The 13,072-nt window shown below is 45.0% G+C and overlaps 1 protein-coding gene across 1 annotated transcript in view; it reads left to right on the forward strand.

The window, feature by feature from the left end:
• ctdp1 (CTD (carboxy-terminal domain, RNA polymerase II, polypeptide A) phosphatase, subunit 1) overlaps positions 1–13,072 on the forward strand; it is a 284,417-nt gene that overhangs the window by 188,077 nt on the left and 83,268 nt on the right. The window contains 1 exon segment of the mRNA XM_055634765.1: positions 4,743–4,954. Coding sequence (XP_055490740.1) covers positions 4,743–4,954 — 212 coding nt within the window.

A 13,072-nucleotide genomic window follows, 5' to 3' on the forward strand; every position in this document is an offset into this window, starting at 1 on the left:
GGTATAGATGTTACAGGCAAGATAGTGATGCAGGTAAAAGGGGAGAGGGGAGGTTCCTTTATAATCAGGGAGGACATAACTACAGTGCTCATTGAAGATCTACTTGGGGGATCTTCCAGTGAAGACACATGGGTAGAACTTAGAAACAGGAAAAGAATAGTGAGAATTCGAGCAGATATGAAGGGAAATTGCCAATAACTACAAAAATAAAAGGATGTTTAAGAAGGAACTGCAGATAGATGCTGGAAAATCGAAGGTAGACAAAAATGCTGGAGATACTCAGTGGATGAGGCAGCATCTATGGAGCGAAAGAAATAGGCAACGTTTCGGGTCGAAACCCTTCTTCGGACTGATGTGAGAGTGGGGGTGGGGTGGGAGGAAGAAAGGAAGAGGTGGAGCCAGAGGGTTGAGGGGGAGCTGGGAAGGGGAGGAGATAGTAGGGATTACCTGAAATTAGAGAAGTCAATGTTCATACCGCTGGGGTCCAAACGGCCAAGCGAAATATGAGGTGCTGCTCCTCCAATTTACGGTGGTCCTCACTCTGGCCATGGAGGAGGCCCAGGACAGAAAGGTCGGATTCGGAATGGGAGGGGAAGTTGAAGTGCTGAGCCACCGGGAGATCAGGTTGGTTATTGCGAACCGAGCGGAGGTGTTCGGCGAAGCGATCGCCAAGCATAAGCTTGGTCTCACCGATGTAGAGCAGTTGACACCTAGAGCAGCTGACACCTAGATGCAATAGATGAGGTTGGAGGAGGTGCAGGTGAACCTCTGCCGCACCTGGAAAGACTGCTTGGGTCCTTGAATGGAGTCGAGGGGGGAGGTAAAGTGACAAGTGTAGCATTTCCTGCGGTTGCAAGGGAAAGTGCTCGGAGAGGGGGTGGTTCGGGTGGGAAGGGATGAATTGACCAGGGAGTTACGGACGGAGCGGTCTCTGCGGTAAGCAGACAGGGGAGGAGATGGGAAGATGTGGCAAGTGGTGGGATCACGTTGGAGGTGGCAAAAATGTCGGAGGATTATTTGTTGTATGTGATGGCTGGTAGGGTGGACGGTGAGGTCAAGGGGGACTCGGCCCTTGTTACGAGTGGGGGGATGGGGAGTGAGAGCAATGTCACGGGGTATAGAAGAGACTCTGGTGAGAGCCTCATCTATGGTAGAAGAGGGGATCCCCCGTTCCCTGAAGAATGAGGACATCTCTGATGCCTTGGTGTGGAACACCTCATCCTGGGTGCAGATGCGGCGTAGACGGAAGAATTGGGAGTAGGGGATGGAGTCCTTACAGGAAGCAGGGTGGGAAGAAGTGTAGTCCAGATAGCCATGGGAGTCAGTGGGTTTATAGCGGATGTCGGTCAGACGTCTATCACCTGCGATGGAGATAGTGAGGTCAAGAAATGGTAGGGAAGTGTCGGAAATGGTCCAGGTGTATTTGAGTGCCGGATGGAAGTTAGTGGTGAAGTGGATGGTCAGTCAGTTGTGTGTGGGTGCAGGAGGTAGCACCTATGCAGTCGTCGATGTAATGGAGGTAGAGGTCGGGGATGGGGCCCTGGTATGTATTGAACAAAGATTGTTCGACGTACCCTACAAAGAGGCAGGCATAGCTAGGGCCCCATGCGTGTGCCCATAGCTACGCCTTGTATTTGGAGGAAATGGGAGAAGTCAAACGAAAAGTTATTGAGGGTAAGGACCAGCTCCGCTAGGCGGAGGAGAGTATCAGTTGACGGGGATTGGTTGGTTCTGCGATCGAGGAAGAAACGGAGGGCTTTGAGATCCTCCTGGTGGAGGATGGAGGTGTAGAGTGACTGGACATCCATGGTGAAGATGATGGAATGGGGGCCTATAAAACGGAAGTCCTGGAGTCGACGAAGAGCATGTGAGGTGTCTTGAACATGGGTATGGAGGCATTTAACCAGGGGGGATATGTGGAAATGTGGAACATAGGTAGGGAGGGATTTAACCACGAGGTATGTGGAAATAAGTTCGGTCAGACACGAACAGGCAGAAACAATGGGGCTACCAGGACAGTCAGGATTGGGGTTTTGGGGAAGGTAAAATCGGGCCGTGCGGGGCTGGGGAACGATGAGGTTGGAGGCTTGGGAGGGCAGGGAGCTGGAAGTGATGAAGCTAGTGATGGTGTTAGAGATAGTGGTCTGGTGCTCGTCTGTGGGGTCATGGTCCAAAGATAAGTAGGAGGAGGTGTCTGAGAGTTGGCGCGTGGCCTCAGCCTTGTAGACATCAGCGCGCCAAATAAAAGGATGATGTCTTTGAAATTTATGAATTTGAAGACATGATGTCTTTGAAAAAAGCCTTTTAGTCCACAATGTCTGTGCCAAACATGAAGCCAAGTTGAATGAATCTCCTCTGCCTACACATTATTACTAATTATCTTGGAGGAAGGAGCCAAAGGATAGTAGTGGCCTGTTTCTACACTGTATCTTTCATTCAATTCATTTAATCAATCTACAAATGTTACTGGATGTCAAAGATTGGGCATTCTCAGACAGTTAGGTTAAGCAACAGGTTTGAGAGTCTGGGACCACAGTTGGTAATGTGCTGAGCGCTCCTCCATTGCACCGTATAGCACCGGCCTTTCCTCCAGGAACAGACTGCCAGCAGACGGCTGCACCACAGACCATGTATGAATTACAAGGTGGTCCAAAGCCAGCAAATTAAAGGGGCAGCAGAAGATCTGCTCGATGTAATTTGGCTGTAAGTGGGTCGATCGACATTGATGATTGTTTGGCAGCAAGGAAAGGGAAGATCAGGAAGAAATTAATTCCTCAATGAAAGCATTCAAATGATGTCAAACTATAAACAGGTAGTTTCTTGGCTCTTGATTGCAATTGTGGAGGTTTTATTTTAGTTTAGAGATACAGCGTGGAAGCAGGACCTTCGGCCCACCTAGTCTGCACCGACCAATGATCCACACACATTAACACACACACTAGGAACACTTTACACTTATGCCAAGCCAATTTACACATACAAATCTGTACGTCTTTGATTCAGATTCAGATTCAATTTTAATTGTCATTGTCAGTGTACAGTACAGAGACAACGAAATGCATTTAGCATCTCCCTTGAAGAGCGACATAGCAAACGATTTGAATAAAAAAAATACGTGTCTTTGGTGATGGCAGTCACCGAGGTACGTTGTTTAGTAGAGTGACAGCCGCCGGAAAGAAGCTGTTCCTCGACCTGCTGGTTCGGCAACGGAGAGACCTGTAGCGCCTCCCGGATGGTAGGAGGGTAAACAGTCCATGGTTGGGGTGAGAGCAGTCCTTGGCGATGCTGAGCGCCCTCCGCAGACAGCGCTTGCTTTGGACAGACTCAATGGAGGGGAGCGTGGAACCGGTGATGCGTTGGGCAATTTTCACCACCCTCTGCAATGCCTTCCTTTGGAATGTGGGAGGAAACCGAATGTCTTGGAGAAAACCCATGTAGGTCACGGGGAGAACGTACAAACTCCGTGCAGACATCACCAGTAGACTTGATCGATCCAAGGTCTCTGGTGCCGCAAGCGTTGTAAGGCAGCAACTCTACCGCTGCACCACCATGCTGTGCAAAGTGAATGCATTCTTCATTCAGAACAGGGAGGCCTGGTGCTTGCCACTGCAGGTGCAACAACCCCTTTTAAGCAAGTTTCAGAAAGGACAGCTATGAGGAAAGGCTCCACTAAAAGCGTTGACCTGATGAAGGTCTTTATAAATTCTGAAGCAGTTTGAGTGGAAGTACATGAAGAAGTAGCTTGCAGCACAGAGGAGAGTTTGGAAATAGCGGCCAAAAATATTAAAGGAATAGGATTAATAATCCTAATGGTGAATTAGAAGAATCAAATTATTTTCTCCCAGAGTGATGAGAGCACAGAATTCACTGCTCTAGTCACTACAAAAGTATTTTATCGGGTGTAAGATATCTTTGGACAGAGTGAAGAGATGAGAAAAGCTCCAATGACCTGTCACTATTTCCTTTTTACTTGGAATGATTGAGGCACGCATTGCAGATGGATACAAGGGTAAAATAGATGTGTAGATAAAGGGTAAAAGGAATATGAAAATATCTCACGCCAACTGGAGGTGGCTGGTGCATTAACACATGTATCATTCTAACAAAGGAGCACAGACCCAAAATATTAACTCAAGTTCCCTTTCCACAGATGATGTCTGACCCGCTGAGTGTTTCCAGCATTTTCTGTTTTTATTTTAATCTCTGATTTCCAACATCTCCAGTTCGTCTGGAGAAGGGTCCCAACACGAAGCATTGCTTGTCCATTCCCTCCACAGATGCTGCCTAACCTGCTGAGTTACTCCAGCACTTTTTTGCACAAGATTCCAACATCTGCAGTTCCTCCAGCCCCTATCTGCAGCTACGCCCGAACCTCCAGACTCAGGAACAGCTTCATTCCCAGAGCTATAGCGGCTCTGAACCGGCCCTGCTGAGTGCCCCCCATCCCCCCTGGACTGTCTCCCTCGGATGGTCACGTCGCACAGACACATCTGCACTTTAGTCTGTTGAACTGTTTTGACTGTTTTACTGTTCTTTTTACAATCGGGATATCTAAATCTAAATTTTATTAGTTATTTATGTTATGACATCGGATGGAAGCTGCATACCAAATCTCGTTGCGCTTATGTGCAATGACAATAAAAGATATTATTATTATTATTATTATTATTATTATTTTATTATTATTTAAAGTGTGTGGATTTGCGGGTGACTTCATTTAACAATGCAACCCTGTTTGGCAGGTCGATGACATCTTGGGAGAAGACAGTGATAATGAAAGTGAGAGTGAGAAAGAAGAGAAGTTGAAGGAGCACCAGGAACAGCCCCAGGAGGAGGTGCAACAGCCACAGCAACTGAGTGGCGAACATGGAGTGACAAAACATCTGAAGACGGAAGTGGAAACAAGGCCTAAGTCATCATCCAGCGAAGGAAGCTTACCGGGCACAGCTGTCAGGTAGGCTGTGCCTTGTTCTTACATCTGGAAGCATATGTTACCACTAATGCAGCCATTTGCTAGAAGTTTAATTTTGCCTTTGTTCTGCTTAGGACTTCAATGCTTCCCATGAGTTTCTTAAAAGCTTCCATCAAACCTGCCACTCAAACAATTCCCAGAGGTTTTGTATCACTTTGACTTTGAAGGCTGTTGATTCCAGTCACTAATAGCTCCAAGGTTTTGTTCTGCAAATGTTTGCTGAGTGGAATTTCTGTGCAGAAATTCATCCCCTGAGATACGTACAACGCCACTGACAGGGTATAGCTGGCCCACGGATCCCCTTTTTTTTAAAGTCAGTGGAAGTGAACTTTAGAATGCCGTTGAACATACATGTATTACATCTTTGAGTGTTTTGTGCATATAAAATTGAAACACACTTGAGGAAGGGGGATTTGCTGAGTTGTGATCAAAGAGATTTGGGACTAATTGTCTCGCAGCTTCAGTGGCTGAGATTCAATCTTTTGACCTCCAACGTTGTGTGGAATTTACACACCTCTCTTTGGACGTGATTTCTTTGGGAGCTCTGTTTTTCTCCCATATTTCAATGAAGTGCAGGTTGGTAGGTTATTTGGCAAACTGTCAATTGCCCTTAGTTGTAGGGATTTCGTTGTCTCTGTACTGTACACTGACAATGACAATTAAAATTGAATCTGAATCTGAATTTATAGAATCTAGGAGAGAGTTAGTGGGAAAGCGGGGGAATAGTGTAAAAGGAAAATTAGCAGGGGAGCGCTCTGAGAGCTGGCCTAGACTTAATGGATCGAAAGGCCTCTTTCTATGTAATTTGGAAATTACAGTAGATAGTGCTTTCAACGGGTCAACAAAAACACGTTGGCCCAAGTGATGGCCTCCTGTGCTGTAACGTTCCAGGAGACTAAGGTGGGAAGGAGCCATGAAGTAAACGCACGCATGCCGACCAAACTGATGATGCAAAGTCTGTATTCAATTCATTAGAATTGGGGTGGGGCAACAGTTCTGGCTTTGACATCAAGACTTGAATCAGTAAATGAGTAAAAAAAATAATTATGTTATGCTGCAGCTGGAATAAGAGTTCAGCTTTTATTTCATTCTTTCCTGGATTGCACAAAGATTAAGTATTATCAAAGTTTCTCGATGAAAGCTTCGAGTTTGAGGCCTATACTTAGCTGTTGCCTAGCAGATAGCAGAAAACCATGGCAACAGACTTCAGAGAATCCAGCAATCTTTCTTGGATGAGACTTTCTGGGAAACATATTTACTTTTAAAATTGCGTATATTTCCTGTCATTAAATCTGCGGCTTGTTAAATCACTACTTCTGGAGTTCATAAGCATCGAGTATCAGTTTTGAATGGATATTTTTAAGGGAGTAGTGGTTATCTGGGTGGTGGGTAAATATTTGACCTTTTTTAATATTACACTAAAGTGAGTTTAAATGAAAAGCTCTTTCAGAATCCTAGCACAGAATGGCCTGCTTCCTTTATTGTAAAGTCCAAGGTTGTAAAGTGCTTAGTTTCTTCGTGAGATGAATGCACCTTCAAAATACGTTTGACCATGGTTGCAGATGGAGAAGCCACACAGACCTGGACCAAATAGTTAAATGCTTCCTGCTTTTGTTTATTTACGTTGACTGGAAATAGCCGTTTTAATTGTTGTGCCATTATTATGTCTGCATGACTAACACTAGGAGATTTTAGTAATACAATCAGTTAGCCTGTGTAACTAAAAGGTATTGCAGGTAGTTCTGCGATAAGGCACGTTTCCATACTGCAAATTGGATATAATGCAATTGATGGCTTAGGGAACACAATTTACAGCGTGTCGGCTGAATTGCTTATAATGCAATTTCAATTGGGAACTAGCATGGAAAACAAACCCCTTGCCAATGCCGATCAAGGTGTCTCATCTACACCAGTCCCAACTGCCCGTGTTTGGCCCAAATCCCTTTAAACCTTCCTATCCACATACCTGTACAAATGTGTTTTAAATGATGTTGCAGTATCTGGCAGGTCGATAAGATCACCCTCACACCTTTATAAAATCACCCCTCTGAAAAGGGAACTCCAAGTCCTAGATTGCCCGACTCTCCCCCTATATCTCAGGCTCTCAAATCCTGGTAACATCCTTGTGAATTGTGTCTGCACTCCATCCCACAACGATATCCTTCCTATAACTGAGTGACCAAAACTGAACACAATACTGTACTCCAAATGCAGCCTAACAAACGTCTTACACAACTTGTATAACATTATATCCCAACTTCCATACTTGATATTTTGACTGATGTCGGCCAATGTACCAAAAGCCTTCTTGACCACCCTGTCTACCTATGATGCTACTCTCAGGGAACTACGTACCTGCTCTCCTCAATTCCTCTGCTCCACAACAGGGCCCTACCATTCACTGTGAAGGTGCCTCCTGGATTGACTTCCCAAAATGCAACCCCTCACACTTGTCTGCATTAAACTTCAATAACCTCCGCCCACTTATCCAGCTGATCAAAATCCTGCAACAATTTTTGATAAGCATCTTCACTATATGATACCACCCACTTTTCGTTTGCAAATTTACTAATCATGCCTTGTACATTCCCATCAAACCACAAACAGCAATGGGCTCAGCGATCCCTGAGCCACGCCACTAGTCACAGGCCTCCAGTCTGAAAAACAACCTTCCACCATCACCCTCTACTTCCCACCATTGAGCCCATTACTGGTTTACAAGAAAAAATACAGCGAGATTGCCAATGCTCCAGCAAAATATCCTTCTCATTTTCCTCCTTTCACTTTCCCCTCTCCCCAATTCACTTCCTCCTCCCCCAACCTGCTCCATCCTCACCACCATGCTACCTCAGGCCCCACTTCCTTCCTCCTCTCCCCTACTCTCCCCTGCCCCAATCCCCACTCTCCTCACACTCTCAGCTCACTCTTGCTCCACTCCCTCCCCCCTGCTTCCTTCTCCTCCATCTTCAATCTCTCCTCCCATAGCTTTCTCTTAATGCAGCTAGCTCCTATCCCCAGCTCTCTCCTAATCTCAGCTCTAACTATCCCCCCCCCAGCTCTTTCGAACTGAATCGCCTCCTCACTTTCTCTCCCTCCTCCCTCACATTCTAAGACCGCCTGGTATTCTCAGCATTTCCTTCTTTGATCTTGGTCCTGTGGGATGTTTCTAATTGCGCTGTAAGTGGCTTAGATTTAATAGTGCATGCAGAAATTATTGCTACAGTTTCAGGCATATTTGATAAAGTATTTTCATACAATATTTCCAATGTTTTTGTTTGGTAAGAAACGTGAATTTTGTTATACGGCAAATTGAATATTTTAAGTGAAAATATTATTTAACTGTTTACCTAATGAAGTACTGTGAATATTTTAGGTCTCATTTTCAATCATTATGACTCTTCTTATTTTGTACTATACTGACAATGCTATACTTCTCTATCCTAGACAAGGACAATAGAGGTTTATTGTCTCCAATTTCTCATTGTTGGTAACCACCGTAAAGTTACATGTACTCATCAACTGCAATGATCAAAGATTTTATGTTTTCTCTCTATCTTCACATTGAAGTCTCTTTCATTTTATAATAAAAGAAAAATTCAATCCAATAATCCAACTGTGCAATAATCAAACTCGTGGAGGAACTCAGTTATCGAGTTAAGGGTCCCACTTGGGCGTCATTTGCGCGCAATTTACGCGACCTCCAAAAATGTGGTTGTCGCGTTGTGACGCACGGGTAGCGTGTGGGTAGCGCGGGACGGGCGCATGGAGAGGCGTGGAGGAATGTTGAGTTGCGCGCGGTATCGTGGGGTGCTCCATGATTTCGCGCTGCACGAAGTCTTCGCGCGCCACCAGCTTGGCGTATCTTTACGCAAGGGGACGTACTCCGCCCGCACGCTGACGTCATGACCTCATACGTGTAGTGCGTGGTGACGCATGATTACATCCCCGTGCGTAACCATGTGCCGCACATGCGCAGTCAGCCCACCTTTCCCGTCATGGATATAAGTGCGCGCGATTTAAGAGTACATTGTGGATAATTATTTAGCATTTTCAGAAATGGGAATGATGGCAATCTTTGGCAACAGGCAAATCACATGAGCAATGAGAAATTGAGGGTTTGGCAGATGTTTGTATTCAGAACGAGCTGGAAATCCTTGCACACTAATTCCTGAAAGGTTACATACCAATATAGCAATGGAAGAGCAAACCGGATAAGTGATACAAAATGCTGAAGTAACTCGGCGGGACCGGCAGCAACTCTGGAGAGAAGCAATGGGTGACGTTTCGGGTCGAGACCCTTCTCTCCAGAGATGCTGCCTGTCCCGCTGAGTTACTCCTGCATTTTGTGTCTATCTACAATTTAAACCAGCATCTGCAGTTCCTTCCTACAGATTAATTTGGTCTGCAGCTTGCTATGTTTCATTCACCTCTTTTTTTGAATAGGGGCATTACATCTGCAGTTTTCCAATTGCTAGAACCACTCAAGAAACATTTTAGAAAATTACCATAAATATCATAAACTGGGTATTCAATTGACGTCACGCACTCCAGACGACTGTGCTGACGCATGAAGATGCGAGCGACAGTCACGTAAATGACGGCCAAGTGGGACAGGCCCTTTACAGTTTGTTTATGCTCTGGTGTTCCTTCAGCTGTTTGTGTTTTGCTCGAGGTTCCTGCATCTGCAGCCTATTGTGTCTCCATAATCCAACTGTGTTTGTTTCTGGTAAAATATCTCACTGTTCATAATTAGGACTGAAAAAAAATAGATGTGTCAATTATTTTGTGTTCAGATTTTCAGAGAAATAAATTTTTGTGGCAAAAAATATGAACAGCTGAGTTTTTTACCCATGTTTAGTATTCATTGGCAGTTCTGTGTGCTGTTTTAACTAATTAACCTAGATTTTGCTTTCAGCAATGAAATCTCCACACTCGCTGCCTTCCTTGAACAATGGTGCCCATAAACGTCTTGTAATCTAGACAGAGATCGGTAGATATTTGGATATTAAAAGAATTTAAGAATGTATTGGTGGCAATTTATTATTATGGTGTGCACTGAGATATAGTTTAAAATTTGGTTTGCGTGCTCTCCAGACAAATCATGCAGGGTACAATCATGTGCGATCAGTGGATATTTTTAAGGCAGAGATAGATTCTTGTTTAGTACGGGTGTCAGAGGTTATAGGGAGACAAGGCAGGAGAATGGGGTTAGGACGGAGAGATAGATCAGCCATGATTGAATGGTGAAGTAGACTTGCTGGGCTGAATGGCCTAAGTCTACCCCTATTCCTTATGACCTTATTAGTGCAGGAATATGGCACTGAGGTAAAGATGGGTAGAGGTGTTGCCTGACCCGTTGAGTTACTCCAGCTCTTTGTATCCTTTCTTTGTAAGTAAGTAAGTAAGTAAATTGTATTTGTATAGCATGTTTAAATCAACTCGCGTTGAAACCAAAGTGCTTTACATAAAATAAATAATAAAATAAATAAGTTTCCGTACATCCATAGAAAAATTAAAAATCAGAAAAATGACACAACACATCATAGAATTCAACAAGAACGTCCCCCCACAACAAAATCAAAATGTTCTACTGTGGGGAAAGGCAACAAAAAGTTAAGTCCTTTTCCTCTATGAAACACCTGAGGTTGGGGCCTATTTGTGGCCTCCACAGCCAGTCCGATGTTTTCAGGCCATCCTTGCCGGAAAACTGGAACTCCGGTGTCGGGTAAAACACTCCTCAGCGGCTTGGAAAATGTCTGGAGCGGCCACTTCCTCCCCGGAGACTGTGGCACCCATAGTCCTCAGGCCACGTTGGCTGAAGCTCCGACTCTGGCGATCCCGGATCCCAGGATCCCAGACTCCGCGGCGTTCCAAATCCAGCACCACCTGCGGCTGGACGCTCCGCAGTCACAGCTCCTCGATGTTGGAGTCGGAGCTTACCGCACGGTGACCCGGTAAGGCATTGCCCGCTCCGTGTTGGTGGCCCAGCGCTGTGTCGACGCCGAAGCTGCAGTCCCGGCCGAACCCGACAGGAAAGGCCGCTCCACTTTCGATGGTAGGCCGCGAGGAAGGGGTGAAGAAGCAGCTCGGATGGAAGCCGCCTCTCCGACCAGGTAGGGGACTAGGAAATAAAGTTTCCCCCTTCCCCTCCCCCACCCACCACCCACCACATAAAATATTTCCAACTAACATTTGTTTTTTGACAGTGCCTGCAGTTTCTTGTTTCTACTAAAAGATAAACAAGCTCTTTTAGCATGGCAGAACAGACTCAAAGCATCTGATGGCTGACTTCTAATTCTTCCACTTTCATGTATGTTCTTTGAAGCGCGTTCTTCCACTTTGAAATGACAGCTAACACTGACAGATACTCCATTTGTGTTGCAAGCATTTAATTGTTATGCACTGTTTCAGAATACATTGGCTTTACTTTAATGAACTACCGCCAATGAGCAACATTAATGAGGAGTCAAATAAACTCTTACAGAGAAGTGAATGTGAAAGTAGTTGTTTAGGGTTTATTTTTTAATGTTCAATTGTAATGTAGTCAGCAACTAGTATAAAACAAATTGATGACAAAATTGAAACTTAGTTTAATGGAGAGATTAAGGGGGAAAAGGGTCAAAACCTGACGTCACCCATTTTAGGATGGAGGTGTTGATTTGGTTGTGAATCTTCAGAATTCTGAATCTCAGAGTACAATCAAGGCAGAGACCGCTCCCTCCATAACTCCCTGGTTAATTCGTCCCTTCCCACCCAAACCACCCCCTCTAGTGGCACTTTCCCTAGCAACCGCAGGAAATGCTACACTTGATCAGCCATCTTGCATCTCTTATTTCTTATGCCCTCACTCCAGATCATTGATAACAACCCCCCCACCACCGCTTTCTCCCCCACAGTCACCGACATACTTTACCTTGGAAGATGTCGACGACTGCAGGAAACAAGGAGGAGGTAGCGGCATTAGGGAAGGGAGAGGCAGAGTGAAGGGAGAAGCAGGTGGAGGCGACGGTGGAGGTAGTGTGGACAAAGTGACGGCTGGCAGAAGGAAGCAGCAGGTGAGAGGGGGAGGGGGGGGAGCCCCACGGTGACCGACCGTGTCGTGTCTGTGGTGACTGTTGAAGAAAGCGCTGTCGGCGGGGGCTACAACGTGAGCCACAACAACAGCCGTATCAAACTGTCCATACAACAGCTGGTGAAGGGCTCGCTGCTGTGACCAGCAACATCAGCGCCTAGTTTTAAGGCGAAACGACACAAACAGCTGGAGTAATTCAGCAGACTGAATCAATCTGAAGAAGGGTTCTGATTTGAACATCATCTATCCATGTTCTCCAGAGATGTTGCCTGACCTGCCGAGTTACTCCAGCACTTTTATGTCCTTATGTGTATTGATCAGCAATGCAGTTCAGTTATTTGTTTCTACTACATAAAATGATATTCCCTTACAGCGGACAAACGGCAGTAATGGGCACCATCCCCCCCTCCACATCATGGTCCATTATAGTGAGGATTTACTGTATATAAGACTTGGACGTTGGGTTATTGATGATGATAGGACTGGAACTATGCCAAATGTTCTCTATCCACCATTGTAACACTGATATTGCTTCAATGGGTAATTTCATGGTTCAGTCAAAATGACCTGCATGTCGTTTTAACGCTTGCACCTTTGCTCTTTGTAAGTTTTGATAGTGCAAAGGTCCAAATTGTGTAGCTGGAAATGCTGCTACTATTTTGCCAATTACTCTTGCCACTTGTCGGATGGTTGGTCGATTGCTAACCATTAAATTGTTACACGTCTGTGCCAATTCTGCTGATTTCTCTTTTGGCGACTGAGTTAATTGTGAATCCCAGATAGTCCATAGTCGTGGATGGCGTCAACTTAGATTTATCGGGATGTAAGACAAATCCCAAGGTTTCAAACAATTGCTTGGTAGCTAACACAGCTGATTTAGCTAATTCCATGGTTTTGCCTACTATTAAAATATCATCAAGATATGCCATGACAATATGTTTTTGTTTTCTTAATATTGCCAAGGCTGGTTTTAATATCTTGGTAAATAGTCTTGGGGCTGATATTAAGCAATTAGGCAATGCTTTGAG

Source organism: Leucoraja erinacea, chromosome 4 (genome assembly GCF_028641065.1).
Source record: "Leucoraja erinacea ecotype New England chromosome 4, Leri_hhj_1, whole genome shotgun sequence".
In the NCBI taxonomy this organism is placed as follows: domain Eukaryota; kingdom Metazoa; phylum Chordata; class Chondrichthyes; order Rajiformes; family Rajidae; genus Leucoraja; species Leucoraja erinaceus.